The sequence below is a fragment of the Meles meles genome, chromosome 4, assembly GCF_922984935.1.
Source record: "Meles meles chromosome 4, mMelMel3.1 paternal haplotype, whole genome shotgun sequence".
NCBI lineage: Eukaryota > Metazoa > Chordata > Mammalia > Carnivora > Mustelidae > Meles > Meles meles.
Genome location: NC_060069.1, coordinates 14,383,747 through 14,398,577, shown reverse-complemented (window position 1 = coordinate 14,398,577; position 14,831 = coordinate 14,383,747). Strand labels below are relative to the sequence as shown.

General features: G+C 37.7%; 1 protein-coding gene across 1 annotated transcript; it reads left to right on the top strand.

The window, feature by feature from the left end:
• The first annotated feature begins 13,498 nt into the window (after nucleotides 1–13,498).
• On the top strand, nucleotides 13,499–13,840 carry LOC123940938 (transmembrane protein 14C-like). Its single transcript, XM_046003944.1, has one exon. It carries the CDS (start codon nucleotides 13,499–13,501, stop codon nucleotides 13,838–13,840), a length of 342 nt encoding a protein of 113 aa, XP_045859900.1.
• The last annotated feature ends 991 nt before the right edge of the window (nucleotides 13,841–14,831 follow it).

Genomic DNA, 14,831 nt, shown 5'->3' with positions numbered 1-14,831 from the left:
AGAGTGGAAATGCCTAGGGCACTTGAAGCCTAGACATGCTACTGGCTTGATGTCACTTCTGTTGTGTTGTTACTCAAGTGGCTGCAAAGTCATATTGCAAAGGCACATGGATAAAAGAGAGGGAAGGAAATAAGTATGGGTCATTTCTCCCCCCAGCAATCTGCCATATTCCCCAATTTTTTTCATCATTATTTTTTCATAAATTTTTTTTTCTCACTATATAAAAAATATGGAGGAACAGGCCTTTTTTCTGGAGCATATCTTATTAGTAATTTCTCTTTAATTGTCACTGTCTTTGCTACAAAGAAGCATAGCAATATGATTTTATCTTTGGTTAAGAAATCACTAATTCTATTTTTATGATTTGGTTCTATTAAGCCTGAAATATTTGCAGCTTTTTATATCATATTTAATAATATCAATTAATGTGGTTTATGACTAAATTGTCTTTGTTTTCTTCCTGTGTTCACATTACATTACAATAAACACATGGTACTAGTGTACCATTGTGTACATGTGTACAAGTATATCATTGGAGGCCCATGAAGGATTCTGATATTCCAACATGTCATTAAAAAAAATGTGGTACTTAAAATATTGAAATTACTTTGATTCTAGAATTTCACTGAAGTGCTCATTCGATCATTTCTTTTTTCTCAGTCTTTCTTATTCCATTGGTAGGTCTGTTTTTAAGATCTTAATAAGTCAAAGGGAACCTTTCTAGTATTTTTCACACACTAAGAGGGGCAGAATAAAACAGAATTGAGCATCTCAGGAAACTTTCCCTTCAAGGTCAACCCAAAGGAAATATGTTTTCTTTCCACATCTACTTCATAAACATCTATTTCATAGAGATATGCCTCTGGTTTTCATTCATGTGCTTTCGTGAAATTTGAAAATTTACAAAATATATTGTTAAATAGAAATCTCTAGGATTCTATCTATTTAGAGTAAATATTCTCACCAAATCATGTAGTTTCATTTTCTAAATACTTGTGGAACCTGTGTAGGCTCACGGCTACTGCCATTTCTCCAGCTGACATCTTCATCACTTCTCTTCTGGACGAATGAAGTACCCTTTTAACTGGCATCCCCAGTTCCAGTTTTTCCTTTGCAGTGTATCCTTTTGGATCTCAGAGTATTTCTACTGGAATATTAGTCTGATAATATGTTCCCTAAATAAAAATGCTCTGGGGGTGCCTGGGTGGCTCAGTCTTTAAGTGTCTGCCTTCGGCTCAGGTCATGATCCCAGGGTCCTGGGATCAGGCTCTGTGTTAGGCTCCCTGCTCAGGGGGAAGCCTGCTTCTCCCTCTCCCACTCCCCCTGCTTGTGTTCCCTCTCTGTTAAAATAAAAAAGGAAAAAGATCTTAAAAAAAAAAGAGAAAAAAGATCTGTGTTCAGATAAGTTGTAAATACTATATAGGCCATACCCTTCATGTGTATAAAGCCAAAAACCCTTTCAGCACATTGTAAGCATTGAGAAGTCCTGAGTAACAGGAACATAGTAACGTGCTCTTCTCGTCCGCATTACCCATGATCACCATGCGTGTTTAGTTTGTAGTACCTAGTGCTTTAGGCAAAATTAGAATAATTAGAAGACAAAGAGTCAATATTGAACACTGAACTTCCAAAAGGGGACCGTGAACACCAAGACTAGAAAAATTCTTGAAATCCCAGCTTTATCGAGAGAGCATGGATTTATAAATTCCAAAAGATTTTTTACGTTTCAAACTCCAGTCTTCGTGGAATCATAAATACTAAATTTTACCAAAAAAAAAATTGTTGAGGGGTTTATCAGAAAACAGTAGTGTATAAAGGAGGCCTACCAGGCTGAGAAAGGAACATGACAGTTTTCATGAGGGGGAGGGGAGATACTTGGGAGGGACAGGAAGAGGATAAAGAAGCAGCCCGGATTCTTCAGAGACCCAGTGTCTCTACCTCCATGGGTCTTCATCCAAGAGGTGCCAGAGAAGTGAGATTAAAAATCCCAGGCAAGTTAAAAGAGAAGTTGAAACCCTAGGGTGTATGTATTCCCTTTACCAACTGTAACTCTGAAAGGATACAAGATCCTCTTGTGCCAATATGGGACAGTCACAGTGGAATAGGAAAGATTGTACTCGTATTTAGGCAGAAAACAGAAGGGGATTTTGCCAATTAAGTTTCCCTTGACAGATATTTGGTGTGAAAAGAATTAAAAATTTCTTCCATGCTCCTATTGAGGCAAATAAAAATAGTTGAGAAATAAGACTGGATGGGCAACGGGTCACTAAAGTAAATGGCAAGGCAATCCCATATGAAAAAGACTAAAGCAGAAAGATATGGCCGAAAAGCAGAGAATTTAGAGTGCTAATGGAAACAAGGAGACACATAATTCCAGAAGTAAGAATGAGGATGAGGCTCTCAAGACTTTTGATTTTGCTGAGTGAACAAGCAACAAAGACTTCTACCTAAGAAGTAGATGTGGTTAGGAAAAAGGCCACTGCCCAGAGTTAGGTGAGACAAGATACACCTCAACCAGAATTCAACAAGAAAAAGCCCAGAAGTCATTTCCCCCCAGTCCCGGACATTTTTTGGAAAGAAAATTGTGTAAGATCACCTGGAAGTGAAAAATTGCTTGAAGGAGAGTTTAAACTTTAAATTGCGTGAACATGTTCCTTAGTGAGATCTTAAACTGGAAAAGATTGAGTTACCTGTAACTGGGAAGTTCACAGTATTGCTTTCTACCCACCATTAGAAATGGGGATTATAAAGGAACTTAGTTACACAGGAATATCATAAAATTTTATGCAAATTAGATGTAGGTATAAATTGTCTACTCTATTACATAGAGAAAAATCCACCATATGTATATGTCTATATATATATATATATTTTAAATTAACAAGTGCTGTCTTCTCTTAGAACTAGTATTGGGTGAAACATGCTCTGGAAAATAAGGTCCTATGTTCTTATTAGAGTGATCTCTTAAAAACAATCTTCTTTCTTTTTGATTAATCCTTTCTGAATGCTTTTTGGAATTCTTACATGTTTGAGGCATTATGCTAGGTACCTGAATTAAAATAAATTTTGTTATTAAATTATTAATTTATATATTATTAATATAAATAATTTATATATGTCAATATGTTAATATATATTAATGATTATTAAATTATTTTGTTATTTTTCAGTGTCCTTTTGGTTTCTGGAGTAGCATTCAGTGATTCATCACTTACATACAACACCCAGTGCTTATCACAAGTGCCCTTTTTATTGTCCATCACCCACCTAGCCCATCCCACATCCACCTTCCTCCATCAATCCTCAGTTCTCTATCATTAAGAGTCATTTATGGTTTGTTTCCCTCTCTCCTTTTTTCCTTTAGTCCCTTCCTACGTGCTCATCTGTTTTCTTTCTTAAATTCCACATATGAGTGAGATCGTATGATATTTATCTTTCTCTAACTTATTAGCATAATACCTTTTAGTTCCATCCACATCATTGCAAATGGCAAGATTTCATTCCATACACACACACACACACACACACACACATATATATATATACCACTTCTTCCTTATCCATTTGTCAGTCAGTGGGCATTTTGACTCTCTCCATAGTTTGGCTATTGTAGATAATCCTGCTATAAACATCGAGGTGCTTATACCCCTTCAAATCTATATTTTTATATTCTCTGGGTAAATACCTAGTAGTGCAACTGCTGGATTGTAGGGTAGTTTTAACTTTCTGAGGAACCTCCAAACTGTTCTCCAGAGTGGCTGCACCCGTTTGCATTCCCACCAGCAGTGCAAGAGGGTTCCCCTTTCTCCACATCCTTGCCAACACCTGTTGTTTCTTGTGTTAATTTTAGCCATTCTGACAGGTGTGAGGTGGTGTCTCACCATGGTTTTGATTTGTATCTCCCTGATGATGAGTGATGTTGAGCATCTTTTCATATGTTTGTTAGCCATCTGGATGTCTTCTTTGGAAAAGTGTCTGTTCACGTCTTATGCCCATTTCTTAACTGGAATATTTGTTTTTTGCATATTGAGTTTGATAAGTTCTTCATACATTTTGAATACTAAGCCTTTATTGGATATGTCATTTGCAAATATCCTTCCCATTCCGTGGGCTGCCTTTTAGTTTTGTTGATTGTTTCCTTGGCTGTGCAGAAACTCTTATCTTGTTGAAGTCCCAATAGTTCCTTTTTGCTTTTGTTTCTCTTACTACTACTACTGCTACTACTACTACTACTTCACCTTCTTCTTCTTTAAAGATTTTATTTATCTGACAGAGAGAGAGAGAGATCACAAGTAGGCAGAGAGGCAGGCAGAGGGAGAGGGGGAAGTGGGCTCCCTGCTGAGCAGAGAGTCCGATGCAGGGCTCCATCCCAGGATCTTGAGATCATGACTGAAGCTGAAGGCAGAAGCTTAACCCACTGAACCACCCAGGTGTTCCTGTTTCTCTTACTTCTAGTGACATGTCTCATAAGAAGTTGCTATGGCCAAGGTTAAAGAGGTTTCTGCTTGTGTTCTCCTCTAGGATTTTAATGGTTTCCTCTCTCACATTTAGGTCTATCATCCATTTTGAACTTATTTTTGTGTATGGTGTAAGAAAGTGGTCCAGTTTCATTTTTCTGCACAGGGCTTTCCAGTTTTCCCAACACCATTTGTTGGAGACTGTCTTTTCCCTTGAATATTCTTTCCTGCTTTGTCAAAGATTAGTTGATCATAGCTGTGGGTCCATTTCTGGGTTCTCTAGTCTCTGTTCCATTGATCTATGGGTCTGTTTTCGTGCCATTAGCATACTGTCTTGATGACTACAGCTTTATAAGATAGCTTAAAATCTGGAATCATGACGCCTCCAGTTTTATTTTTATTTTTCGGAATTGCTTTGGCTATTCAGGTCTTTTGTGATTCCATACAAATTTTAGGATTGTTTGTTCCAGCTCTGCAAAAATATCAGTGGTATTTTGATAGGAATTGCATTAAAAGCAACATATATATTAATATTAGAACAGTACAGAGATGACTAGCATGAATTCTGAACAAACAGGAAAATTTAGGAAGAGTTCCACATTTTTCTCTTTAAGAGGTTATACTTTCTCTTTAAGAAAATGATTTTGGAAAATAAAAATTTAAAGGTTGCATTTAAAGTAGCATCAAAACCATAAAATACTTAAGGATAAATTTAGCAATACATAAAAAAAAACCTTGTACACTGAATCCATATTAATCCATATTAATGAGAGAAATTAAAGAAACCATTACATAACACGTTAATTGATAAAAGACAAAGTTGTCAAGATACCAGTTCTCCCCCAAATTATTGTATAGATTTAATACAAGCCAAATCACAATTCCAAAAAGTTTTTTATTTTATAAATTAGTAAGCTACTGTAAAACTTATACGGAAGCGCAAATAACCTAGAATAGTCAAAACAGCCTTGAAAAGGGAAAATAATATAATGTAGGAGGGCTACCCTGACTTCAAGTCTGACTTATTATAAGGACACCCAGGTGGCTCAGTTGGTTAAGTGTCTGCCTTTAGCTCAGGTCAAGACCCCAGGGTCCTGGGATGGAGCCCCATATTGGGCTCCCTGCTCAGTGGGGAGCCTGCTTCTCCCTCTGCTGCTTCCCTTGCTTTGCTCTCTCACTTTCTCTCTCTGTCAAATGAATAAATAAAATCTTTATTTAAAAAGATTGACTTTTTACATAGAGTAAGACTTTATCTTACTTTACTTACTATGTAAAGACTTTCTGTGAGGCTACATTTAAAGACAGTGGGTATTTATGAAAAGATAGTTAAATAAAACAGAACACGGAATTAGAAAGATACCCACACTTGCACAATCAATTGATTTTTCATAACAGTCCTGAAGGATTTCAATAAATGGTGCTTGAGCGACTTGATATCCACATGGAAGTAAATTAACTTTAAAGTTTTAAACTTTAAATTTATTAAAAAAATAAACTTTAAACTCTCTGTCATGCTGTATGGTCACTTGAGATGGATCACAGACCTAAATTTAAAATCTAAAATTACAAAGCTTATAAAAGAAAGCTTATGAAAATATCTTCATAAAATGAGGGTAGGCTGGAAGAAATCATTTGCAAAAACATACATCTGGCAAAGGACAAAGAACTTATGTCTGACAAATAATAAAAAGATAATTCAATGAAAAAAAAAAAAAAAGACCTGAACAGGGACTTCACAGAGGAAGAAATATATGTGGCAAGTAAATAAATATAAAAAGGATTAGACATGATTATTCATCAGGAAAATGCAACAAAATCACAAAGAGATACCACTCCATGTTTAGTAGAAGGGTTAAATGTAAAAAGAACAACACTAAATGTTGTTAAAGCTATGGAGCAACTGGAATTCTGACACACTGACGATGGAGTGTAGTATAGTACAATCAAGTAAGAAGGCTGTTTGTTGCTTTTTTTTTTTAAGTTGAATGTACAGCTTCCTTATTTAATAATTTCACTCCTAGGAATTTATCCAAGAGAAATGAGAATATGTTTCCACATAAGACTATGATAAATACTCATAGAAGCTTTATTCATATTCAAAATTAGAAACAACCCAAAGCCCTATCAAAGAGTAGATAAATAATTTTGATACAGTCATACAATGAAGTAATATTAAGCCATAAAAATGAAAAAATGTTGACTCCTACAACAGCATGGATATATCTTCATACAAAACAAGAGAATGAACATTATATGATTTCATATGTATGAATTTCTAGAATAGGAAACCTTACCCTATTGGGGCAAGGAATATCCCTGGCAGAGTCCAGAGAATTTTTTACAATGGTGAAACTTCCTATTGTCTTTTTTTTTTTTAAGACTTTATTTATTTGACAGAGAGAAAGAGCACAAGCAGAGGGAGTAAGGGAGAGGGAGAAGCAGACTCCCCGCTGAGCAGGGAGCCTGGATGTGGGACTCTATCCCAGGACCCTGGGATCATGACCTGAGCTAAAGGCAGACGCTTAACCGAATGAGCCACCAGTCACCCTGAAACTTCCTATATCTTAACAGCAGTGTGAGTTACATGGATGCAGGCATTTACCAAAATTTATTGAATTGTACACTTAGCATGTGCATATTTCACTGATTATGTATTTTACTCTAAAAAAAGGAATACTGAACTCTACTTAGTAGGAATGATTTTCACAGTGGTATGGACAAACAATTCTGAAATAATTGTGTGTTCTCTGAGCAAATAAGTAAATATATTGATGATAATGGGTGCCAGATTTTCCTCTGTTGCAGGTATAATTATGGGAGGGAGACAGCTAGAATGAACACAGGAGTGTTGAAGTGGAATTAGAATCACCAGGTAAATTCATTGTTTTTAATATGTAAATAGGTAGATACAGAAATAAATGTGTGTATTTTTTATTGTTTTTCCTAGCTCCAAACACTGAGAGGGGTTGAAAGCAATGAAAAACTAGTAACAATGACCATAGCTAAGACTCAGATATTGGCTCCTAAATATCATTCTCCACTAAAAAGGACCAAGGCCTCCTGCAGTAAAGAAGAATTCCAGGGCTAAGCTAAAAAATACAAAATGAGCTACTCAAGAAAGTCGGAAACTATTCAAAGAATGTTGGGGACCTGACAAAAGGACATCAAAACCAGACTGGAGGGGTTACTGATATCTACAATGTGGAACCATTGGGGCATCAATGTAAATAAAGCTAGAAAAGGATTATAATCCACTGATTATAAACCACTGATTCATAAGATAGAAATATGTGGGCCCAAATTGATATAAAACTAAAGGAATGAATGAAGATGTCATGTAGTAGGGTGGTGGTGGGGAAATGCCACGGTGGTGAAGGCAGGCATCAGATCATGGGGCCAGGCATGTGTCCTCACAGCCCTCTGCACCTGCTCAGAGGTCCCCCTGGGCTTGGAATAGCCTTTCCGTTCCCTACCAGATTGTTGTCCTCCTTCCTGTACTTCTCACAGTGTATCTTTTATGTTGCCACCTTTGGAAAGGTTTCTTGATTTTTTTTTTTTAAGATTATATTTATTTATTTGACGGAGAGAGACACAGCGAGAGAAGGAGCGCAAGCAGGGGGAGTGGGGGAGGGAGAAGCAAGCTTCCCAGGATCATGACCTGGGCAGAAGACAGATGCTTAATGACTGAGCCACCCAGGTGCCACAGATTTCTTGAATTTTAAGAAGCCTCTTGGCGTAGTAATTATTGATCATTTGTTGTCTTATTTTTCATAATCCTTTTCTTAGCATAAACATCAGAAATTCTTTTTATATTCCTTAGAGCTCTCTTTTTTTCTTGGGGTCATTTTGTCTTCTATATTTCCTAGTTCCACTCCCCTAGCCCCACCGGCACTTAAGAGATTTTGTCTCTTTTTTTTTTTTTTGATGCTTTGTTATGGAGGATGCTGTAACATTAATTGCATTGTATTAAATTGTATCCCATCAATTGGTTGCAAGCTATGAAAATGAAAGTAATGGGGGTCAATTTAGCAAAAAAATTAGTTTATCTTGATGCCAGCTGTGAAAAATGCATAGGACTGGCTGAGAGCCAATCACAGAAGCCCTGTAAGGTACATCCTTCCACCTGCTTGCAGGAAAAACCTTATTTAAGAAAAAGACAGCAGCAGATAACTGCAGCTCTCCTTCTGTCCTTTGATTTAGAGATGTGTTTTGTTTTGCTCCCTGACTAGACAGTCCTGAACTGGGTTCCCTGACGACAGATGGCTCTGTCAGCCAGTTGGGCCAAATGAGTCAGTGATCTGCTGCAATGATGGACATCAAGTAGCCATGGAGGTATCAGGATGCCCACTAGCCCAGGATCAGAAAGGAACCTCATGCTGGTTTCCAGGCTTCCCGTCCCTTTTCCTCAGCTTCTGCTGAAAACAAACTTACAGAAGGCACAACAAAACAACCCTTCCACCCACCAGTCATTCTTCTTGAAGATTAAAGGCAAAACTAAGAGCCAGTTCAAGAAGAAGTCCCTCGCCCAGGAAGGGAGGAATTTCCCATTAGACTTTAGGGGACAGGCCAGTTCAAATAGCGGATAGAACAGAGGACAGGCGCTAACCCTACCTCTGCTCCTTGTTGAGCTATAAGTCATTTGATAGTTTTGCTTTGCTGGATACTGACGTCACAGCCCTAACTGCTTCAGCCAGCTGAGCCTCATCATGTCATTGTAATGATAACTGAGTTGCAAAGTGAGGCTCCTTGAGTACCTGTTTTGAGACAGAATTCTGGAATATGGTGTGCACAGCCCTAGGGAAGGAAAGGCAGCATCCCAGGGGCTTTGGAAAACTACACTCCCAGTGTTTTTCTTTGTATTTTTAGAGGTTTCCTCAGACCTGTTTGCAAATGTTTTGATAATCATGGGAATTACTGTGTATTGTAAATAGTTATAACTGATATTGATAAAAGTCATTTCTGATTTTCATGGTGTAATCAGATCTTCATTCTCACCATATTCTAATAACAAGGTCATAGATATGACACGTATGAAGGAAATATAATAATCCCCATTTTATAGATGAAGATAGAGACTTGGAGACATTTTCTATTTTAAAAGGAAGAAGATTGGGGCACCTGGATGGCTCAGTGGTAAGCCTCTGCCTTTGGCTCAGGTCATGATCTCAAGGTCCTGGGATGGAGCCCTGCATCGGCTCTCTGCTCAGCAGGGAGCCTGTTCCCCCCTCTCTCTCTGCCTGCCTCTCTGCCTACTTGTGATCTCTCTCTGTCAAATAAATAAATAAAATCTTTAAAAAAAATTAAAAAGAAGAGAATTATGCAATTCTGGGCTGAAAATGAGCTATTAACAGAAAACTTAGTCTCCAGTAAGCTGTATCTTAGGTATCTGAAGAAAATAAAAAAGGTTGGTGAGAAGAAAATAATTGGTTATTATCTGGCCAGATGTTTTCAGTAGAAGATGGTAACAAAGGGGTTGGGGGATAAGTTCTGCCTATAAAACTTGGACTTGAGATGTTCAGGGAGGTCATTGGGAGACATCCCTCCCTAGATTCACCCAGATGTCTCAAGATTTGTAGGACCTGGAGGAATAGGGATTGATGAGACCATAGATGACTCAAAGCACTTCTATTATGTAAATGAAAACGGTTCCCAGCTCACAGCCCTATGGGATACTATTCTGTTTTTTCCTCTGTCATTCCTGCTTCCTACTTCAGTTACTGCACGTGCAGGCATCGGTGACTCCGATTAGTTCAAAGGAGGGTGACGCAATAAAGCTAGAGAAAAGAAAAGGGGCGCCTGGGTGACTCAGATGGTTAAGCATCTGCCTTCGGCTCAGGTCATGATCTCAGGGTCCTGGGATCGAGCCCCGCATTGGGCTCTCTGCTCCGCAGGGAGCCTGCTTCCTCCTCTCTCTCTGCCTGCCTCTCTGCCTATGTGTGATCTCTCTCTCTGTCAAATAAATAAATAAAATCTTAAAAAAAAAAAGAAAAAGGAAAAAGTTTTGATTTTCAAAAGCCTTTTCTTTGGTTTAAGATAAAAGATGAAGAGATCATTCAGATTCAGTTGTTCTTACCATTGAGGGAGGATAAAAATTTTGTGAAATGGGAGAATAACAAAGAACGAGTGGAGAGTGTACAAGGAAAGTGGATAAAAATGGACCCCAGCAAAGGGACTCTGGGTTCTTCACTATGCTTTCTTCACGCTTCATCCCCTCCATGTTTAATCCCAGGAGACAGAATCTACTATGATGGAATTTGAGGATTTGAATGCAAATAAGAACCTAGCAACTTTTTACAAGTAACAGCTAGGATGAAAGCAAGACTTAAGTTTCCCTGTGAAGGAGCAGAAATATCTATGATTAGACAATAAATCAAAGGATATATTACCCTGAGGTCAATCTCTTGTCTTGCACACCATTAAAAGGGGGATTGTGTGCTGAGGTAGGCAGAGAATGTGTCAAAGTTCAGGTACGTGGTGGGAGGAGGGAAAGTTAACCAGAGTTTAGTTAGCAGGTATTTTGCTGATCACTGATTAGTGACGACAAAACAGTTCAGCTAATCATTTATGAGGCAAAGAATGGGAATTTCGGAGGTCTGTGTTGCCCTGTCACAGGTAAATAAGAAGGAATCTGTGTGTTTTATCTGAGTCATGCATGGAATGGTGGTTCTTTGCAATAACCAGTTTCCTAGAACACAAGAGTGGTGGGATTTTTTTTTAACATTGCTGTTTCCTAGGACCACAGAGCTTAAGTAAACTTTCAGATTTTACATGGATTCCAGCAAACCAGGAAAATGGATTCCGGATGGTCAACTCTAAGATGTGTACTTGGATTCTAAAAATAAAGAAGGAAGGTACCACCGTAGCAACAGCATCCAGGAACAAAACAAATATTCCTAGAAGAGCAAAATACTAGCCTCATCTATCTTATGATCAGCGTTTCAATCTAAGACACTGGAGAGCAACAAGAGACCTAAGTAAAGAATGTAAGCTAAAGATTGTTTAACCAACCACATTTTATTTAAAATGTGAAGTCTCTTCTATGAATGGTCTTGATCATGCAAGAGCTCAGAAAATACTGTGCCATTGAGTCCTTCTAGAAGGAATTATTAGACAATGAATTTGGCCAACTAAGTAAGTAGGTGAATAGTGGCAAAAGGACTGGGAATAAATATTGAATGTATTTTCCTGTAGAAAAAAAATATGGGAATTGAGATGTCAGAACGAAATATAAATGTTATATGTCTTTACTATGTAGAAATGATATAATTAACAAAAATTGGAGGGGCTCCTGGGTGGCTCAGTGGATTAAGCCGCTGCCTTCGGCTCAGGTCATGATCTCAGGGTCCTGGGATCGAGCCCCACATCGGGCTCTCTGCTCCGCAGGGAGCCTGCTTCCTCCTCTCTCTGCTTGCCTCTCTGCCTACGTGTGATCTCTCTCTCTGTCAAATAAATAAATAAAATCTTTAAAAAAAAATTTTAAAAAAATTGGATAGGCAAGGGGGAAAGGAGGTCAGAATTAGATAAATTTATTGTCTCATTTAACTTATTAAAATAAACATTATTAGTAACTAAAGTCTAGAGAGAGACAAGGAAAGAAAGGGAAAAGGAAGAAGAAATAGCCTTATTTATAATCATTATAGTAGGGAACTTACAGAAACAGTTAAAAGAAGGACATGACTAAGGGTCTAATAAAAAATTATTATTATAAAGGTAACTACTAAAGGAAAAAAACACATAACTTGAATAGCAAACCAACAACACACAAAAAGCAAAAAAACCCAGAATTTATAATGAAAAGAATACCTTTAAAATGACACAGAAAATGGAGCAAAGATGAAGCATAACTTTTATATCAAGTCACCTGTTAAAAGGTTTATCTTAGCTTAACTTTTTTTTAATTTTATTTTTTAAAGGCTTAACTTAGTTTTTTTTTTAGGCCTACCTTAGTTTTTTTTTTTTTTTTAAGATTTATTTTATTTGTTTATTTTAGAGAGAGAGCGTGAGAGAGCGCAAGCAGAGAGAGGGTAAGAAGGAGAGGATCTCAAGTGGACTCCAAGCTGATGCAGAGCCCAACATGGGGCTTGATCTCACAAACCTGAGATCAGGACCTGAGCTAAAATCAAATGCCTGACACTTAACCAACTGAGCCACACTCAGGTGCCCTTAAACTTAGTTTTTAAAGGAAATGAGTCTCCAGGATGGATTATGCAACTTAATTCTATGGCATAGACTCATCTAAAATGAAGCACTTCAGGAAGGCTGAAAATAAAAGAATTAAAAAGAGCAGACCAGAAAACACAAATAAAAATAAGCCAGGACTCCAGCCAAAGAGAATATTGAGAAATAAAAACCCAATAGTGCAGAAGTGTGTAACTCACAATGGACATATTACAGTTATGAATATCTGTGCACTAAACATTCATAAAGCATAAATTACAGGTGATAAGAGCAGGAAACAGACATAAAAACACTAGTGGGAGGCATGAATTCACCCCTCTTGGTCCATGTCAGATCAAGTGGATGAAAATAATTAAGTATTTTGAATACTGAAATAACATGAATAATAAGATAGAGCTAATTGATAAGGTAATTCTGTACTTTATTAAGTTTGAATAAGCCTTGGAATATTTAGAGAAATTGGCCATATATAGGGCCACCAGAAAATCCCGAATCTATTCTGAATTTAAAATAAATAGGAATTTTAGGTACAACCTTCTCTAATCACCATGCAATGAAACTAGATAACCTAAAGGCACTTTTACCTGGAATTTGTAATAATATTTTCTTAAGATCTAAGTTGAAGAGGAAATAAAAAATGAAATTGCATCGTGTGGAGAAAAGAATGTAAGAACACTTTTGAATCTATGGATGTAGTTAAAATGGGCTTTAGAGGAAAATTCATCATCTTAAAATACTTAACATCAGTAAAAAATGGAGTCATGGGGCTTTGTGCACCCTTTCGGACCAGTGCAGACCTAGGGGAAAGCGGTTCAGTGCAGGCCTGGTGTATGCTTCTGTCTGGTCAGAGGGAGAAGAGAACAATGCAGAAGGCCTCTGGCCCTCTAGTGCCTTTACACTGGATTGGCCTTCGCTGTGCAGCACTGGTTGCTTCTGGTAGGATCATTGGCTGTGCAAACGCTAGTGTCCTATCATTGGCTGCTGGGCTTCTTCTCGGTGGCTTAGCAAGCCTGGGTGCCTATCAGCTCTCTCAGGATCTGAGGAACATTTGGGTTTTCCTAGCTATATCTGGAAACTTAAATGGCATTATAGGAATGAGATTCCATCACTCTGGATGGATTATGCCTGTGGGCTTAATCTTGGGTGCCAGTTTGTTGATGGTCACCAAACTTGGAATTAGTGTGTTGAATAGACCCTGTCAGTAGCAGTCATGTCCCACCTTGGACTTATGAAGAATTTAAAACTTCCACTATTTTTAGTCTATTAAGAGAATTAAGTGCAGCATTTTCACTCATTCTGACTTTTTACTTAAACCAAACCAAACCAAATGTCATTAACATTCCAGGAGAAGAAAAATCAATCATTATCATTACAACCTTGAAGGAGTGGGTGGTATCTCTTCCGAGAACTTACTGTCATTCTCTTGTACCGTTTGATTCTAGTATATTGATGTTATCTCTTCCTTCTGTATCTATAGGTAAAGTCTCACGGGGAAAATGTTAGGTATTAACATTGGTAGCACCAAAACCCCATACTCAGAACAATGTGAAGAAAATCTTTTATGAGATTTAGGTTGTCTGTTCTTTGGCTCATCCTAGAGCAAAGATCTACTTTGAAATTATGTCAAGTGACATATCCATGAAAATAAAGTTTACTGTAAATTAAAAAAAAAAGGAGTCATGAATAGATATCCAGTTCAAAAATAAAAATAAAAATAAAAATTAAAAATTAAAAATTAAATTAAAATTAAATTAAATTAAAAATTAAAAATAAAAATTAACTCCAGGAAAGCAGAAGTTTGGTAGATTGAAGATTGGTCCCACTTTCTCAGCTGTCTCTGTGTATGTTCCCGCCTCTTGTCCCTGTGCTCCAGCACGTGGATTTCCTTGGCAGATGGGACGCCAATAGACGGGATGCATCAAAGGCTTGCAGTGCACTTGCGCAGCAACGTAAACTCTTGTGTGTCTGCAGTTGCCCTGAGAATAACAGGCGTCAGCTAGCCTGCTGGTTCTGGAGGAAGACAAGAGACACAGAGGGTTGAGCTGCACGAGCAATCCAGAGCGTGACACAGAACTGCTTCAACCACCACAGCCTGGAGAGAAACTGCCCCAGCCAACATTGAAGTTCAAGTGTGACAGGGCCATGGAGATTTTGCTATGTGGCATCACTATGACAACATGAAGGAATTCATTAGAA

What these genes read in the sequence shown, in the direction of transcription:
- LOC123940938 (XM_046003944.1), top strand. Translation starts at nt 13,499, where the DNA reads ATGCAGAAGGCCTCTGGCCCTCTAGTGCCTTTACACTGGATTGGCCTT.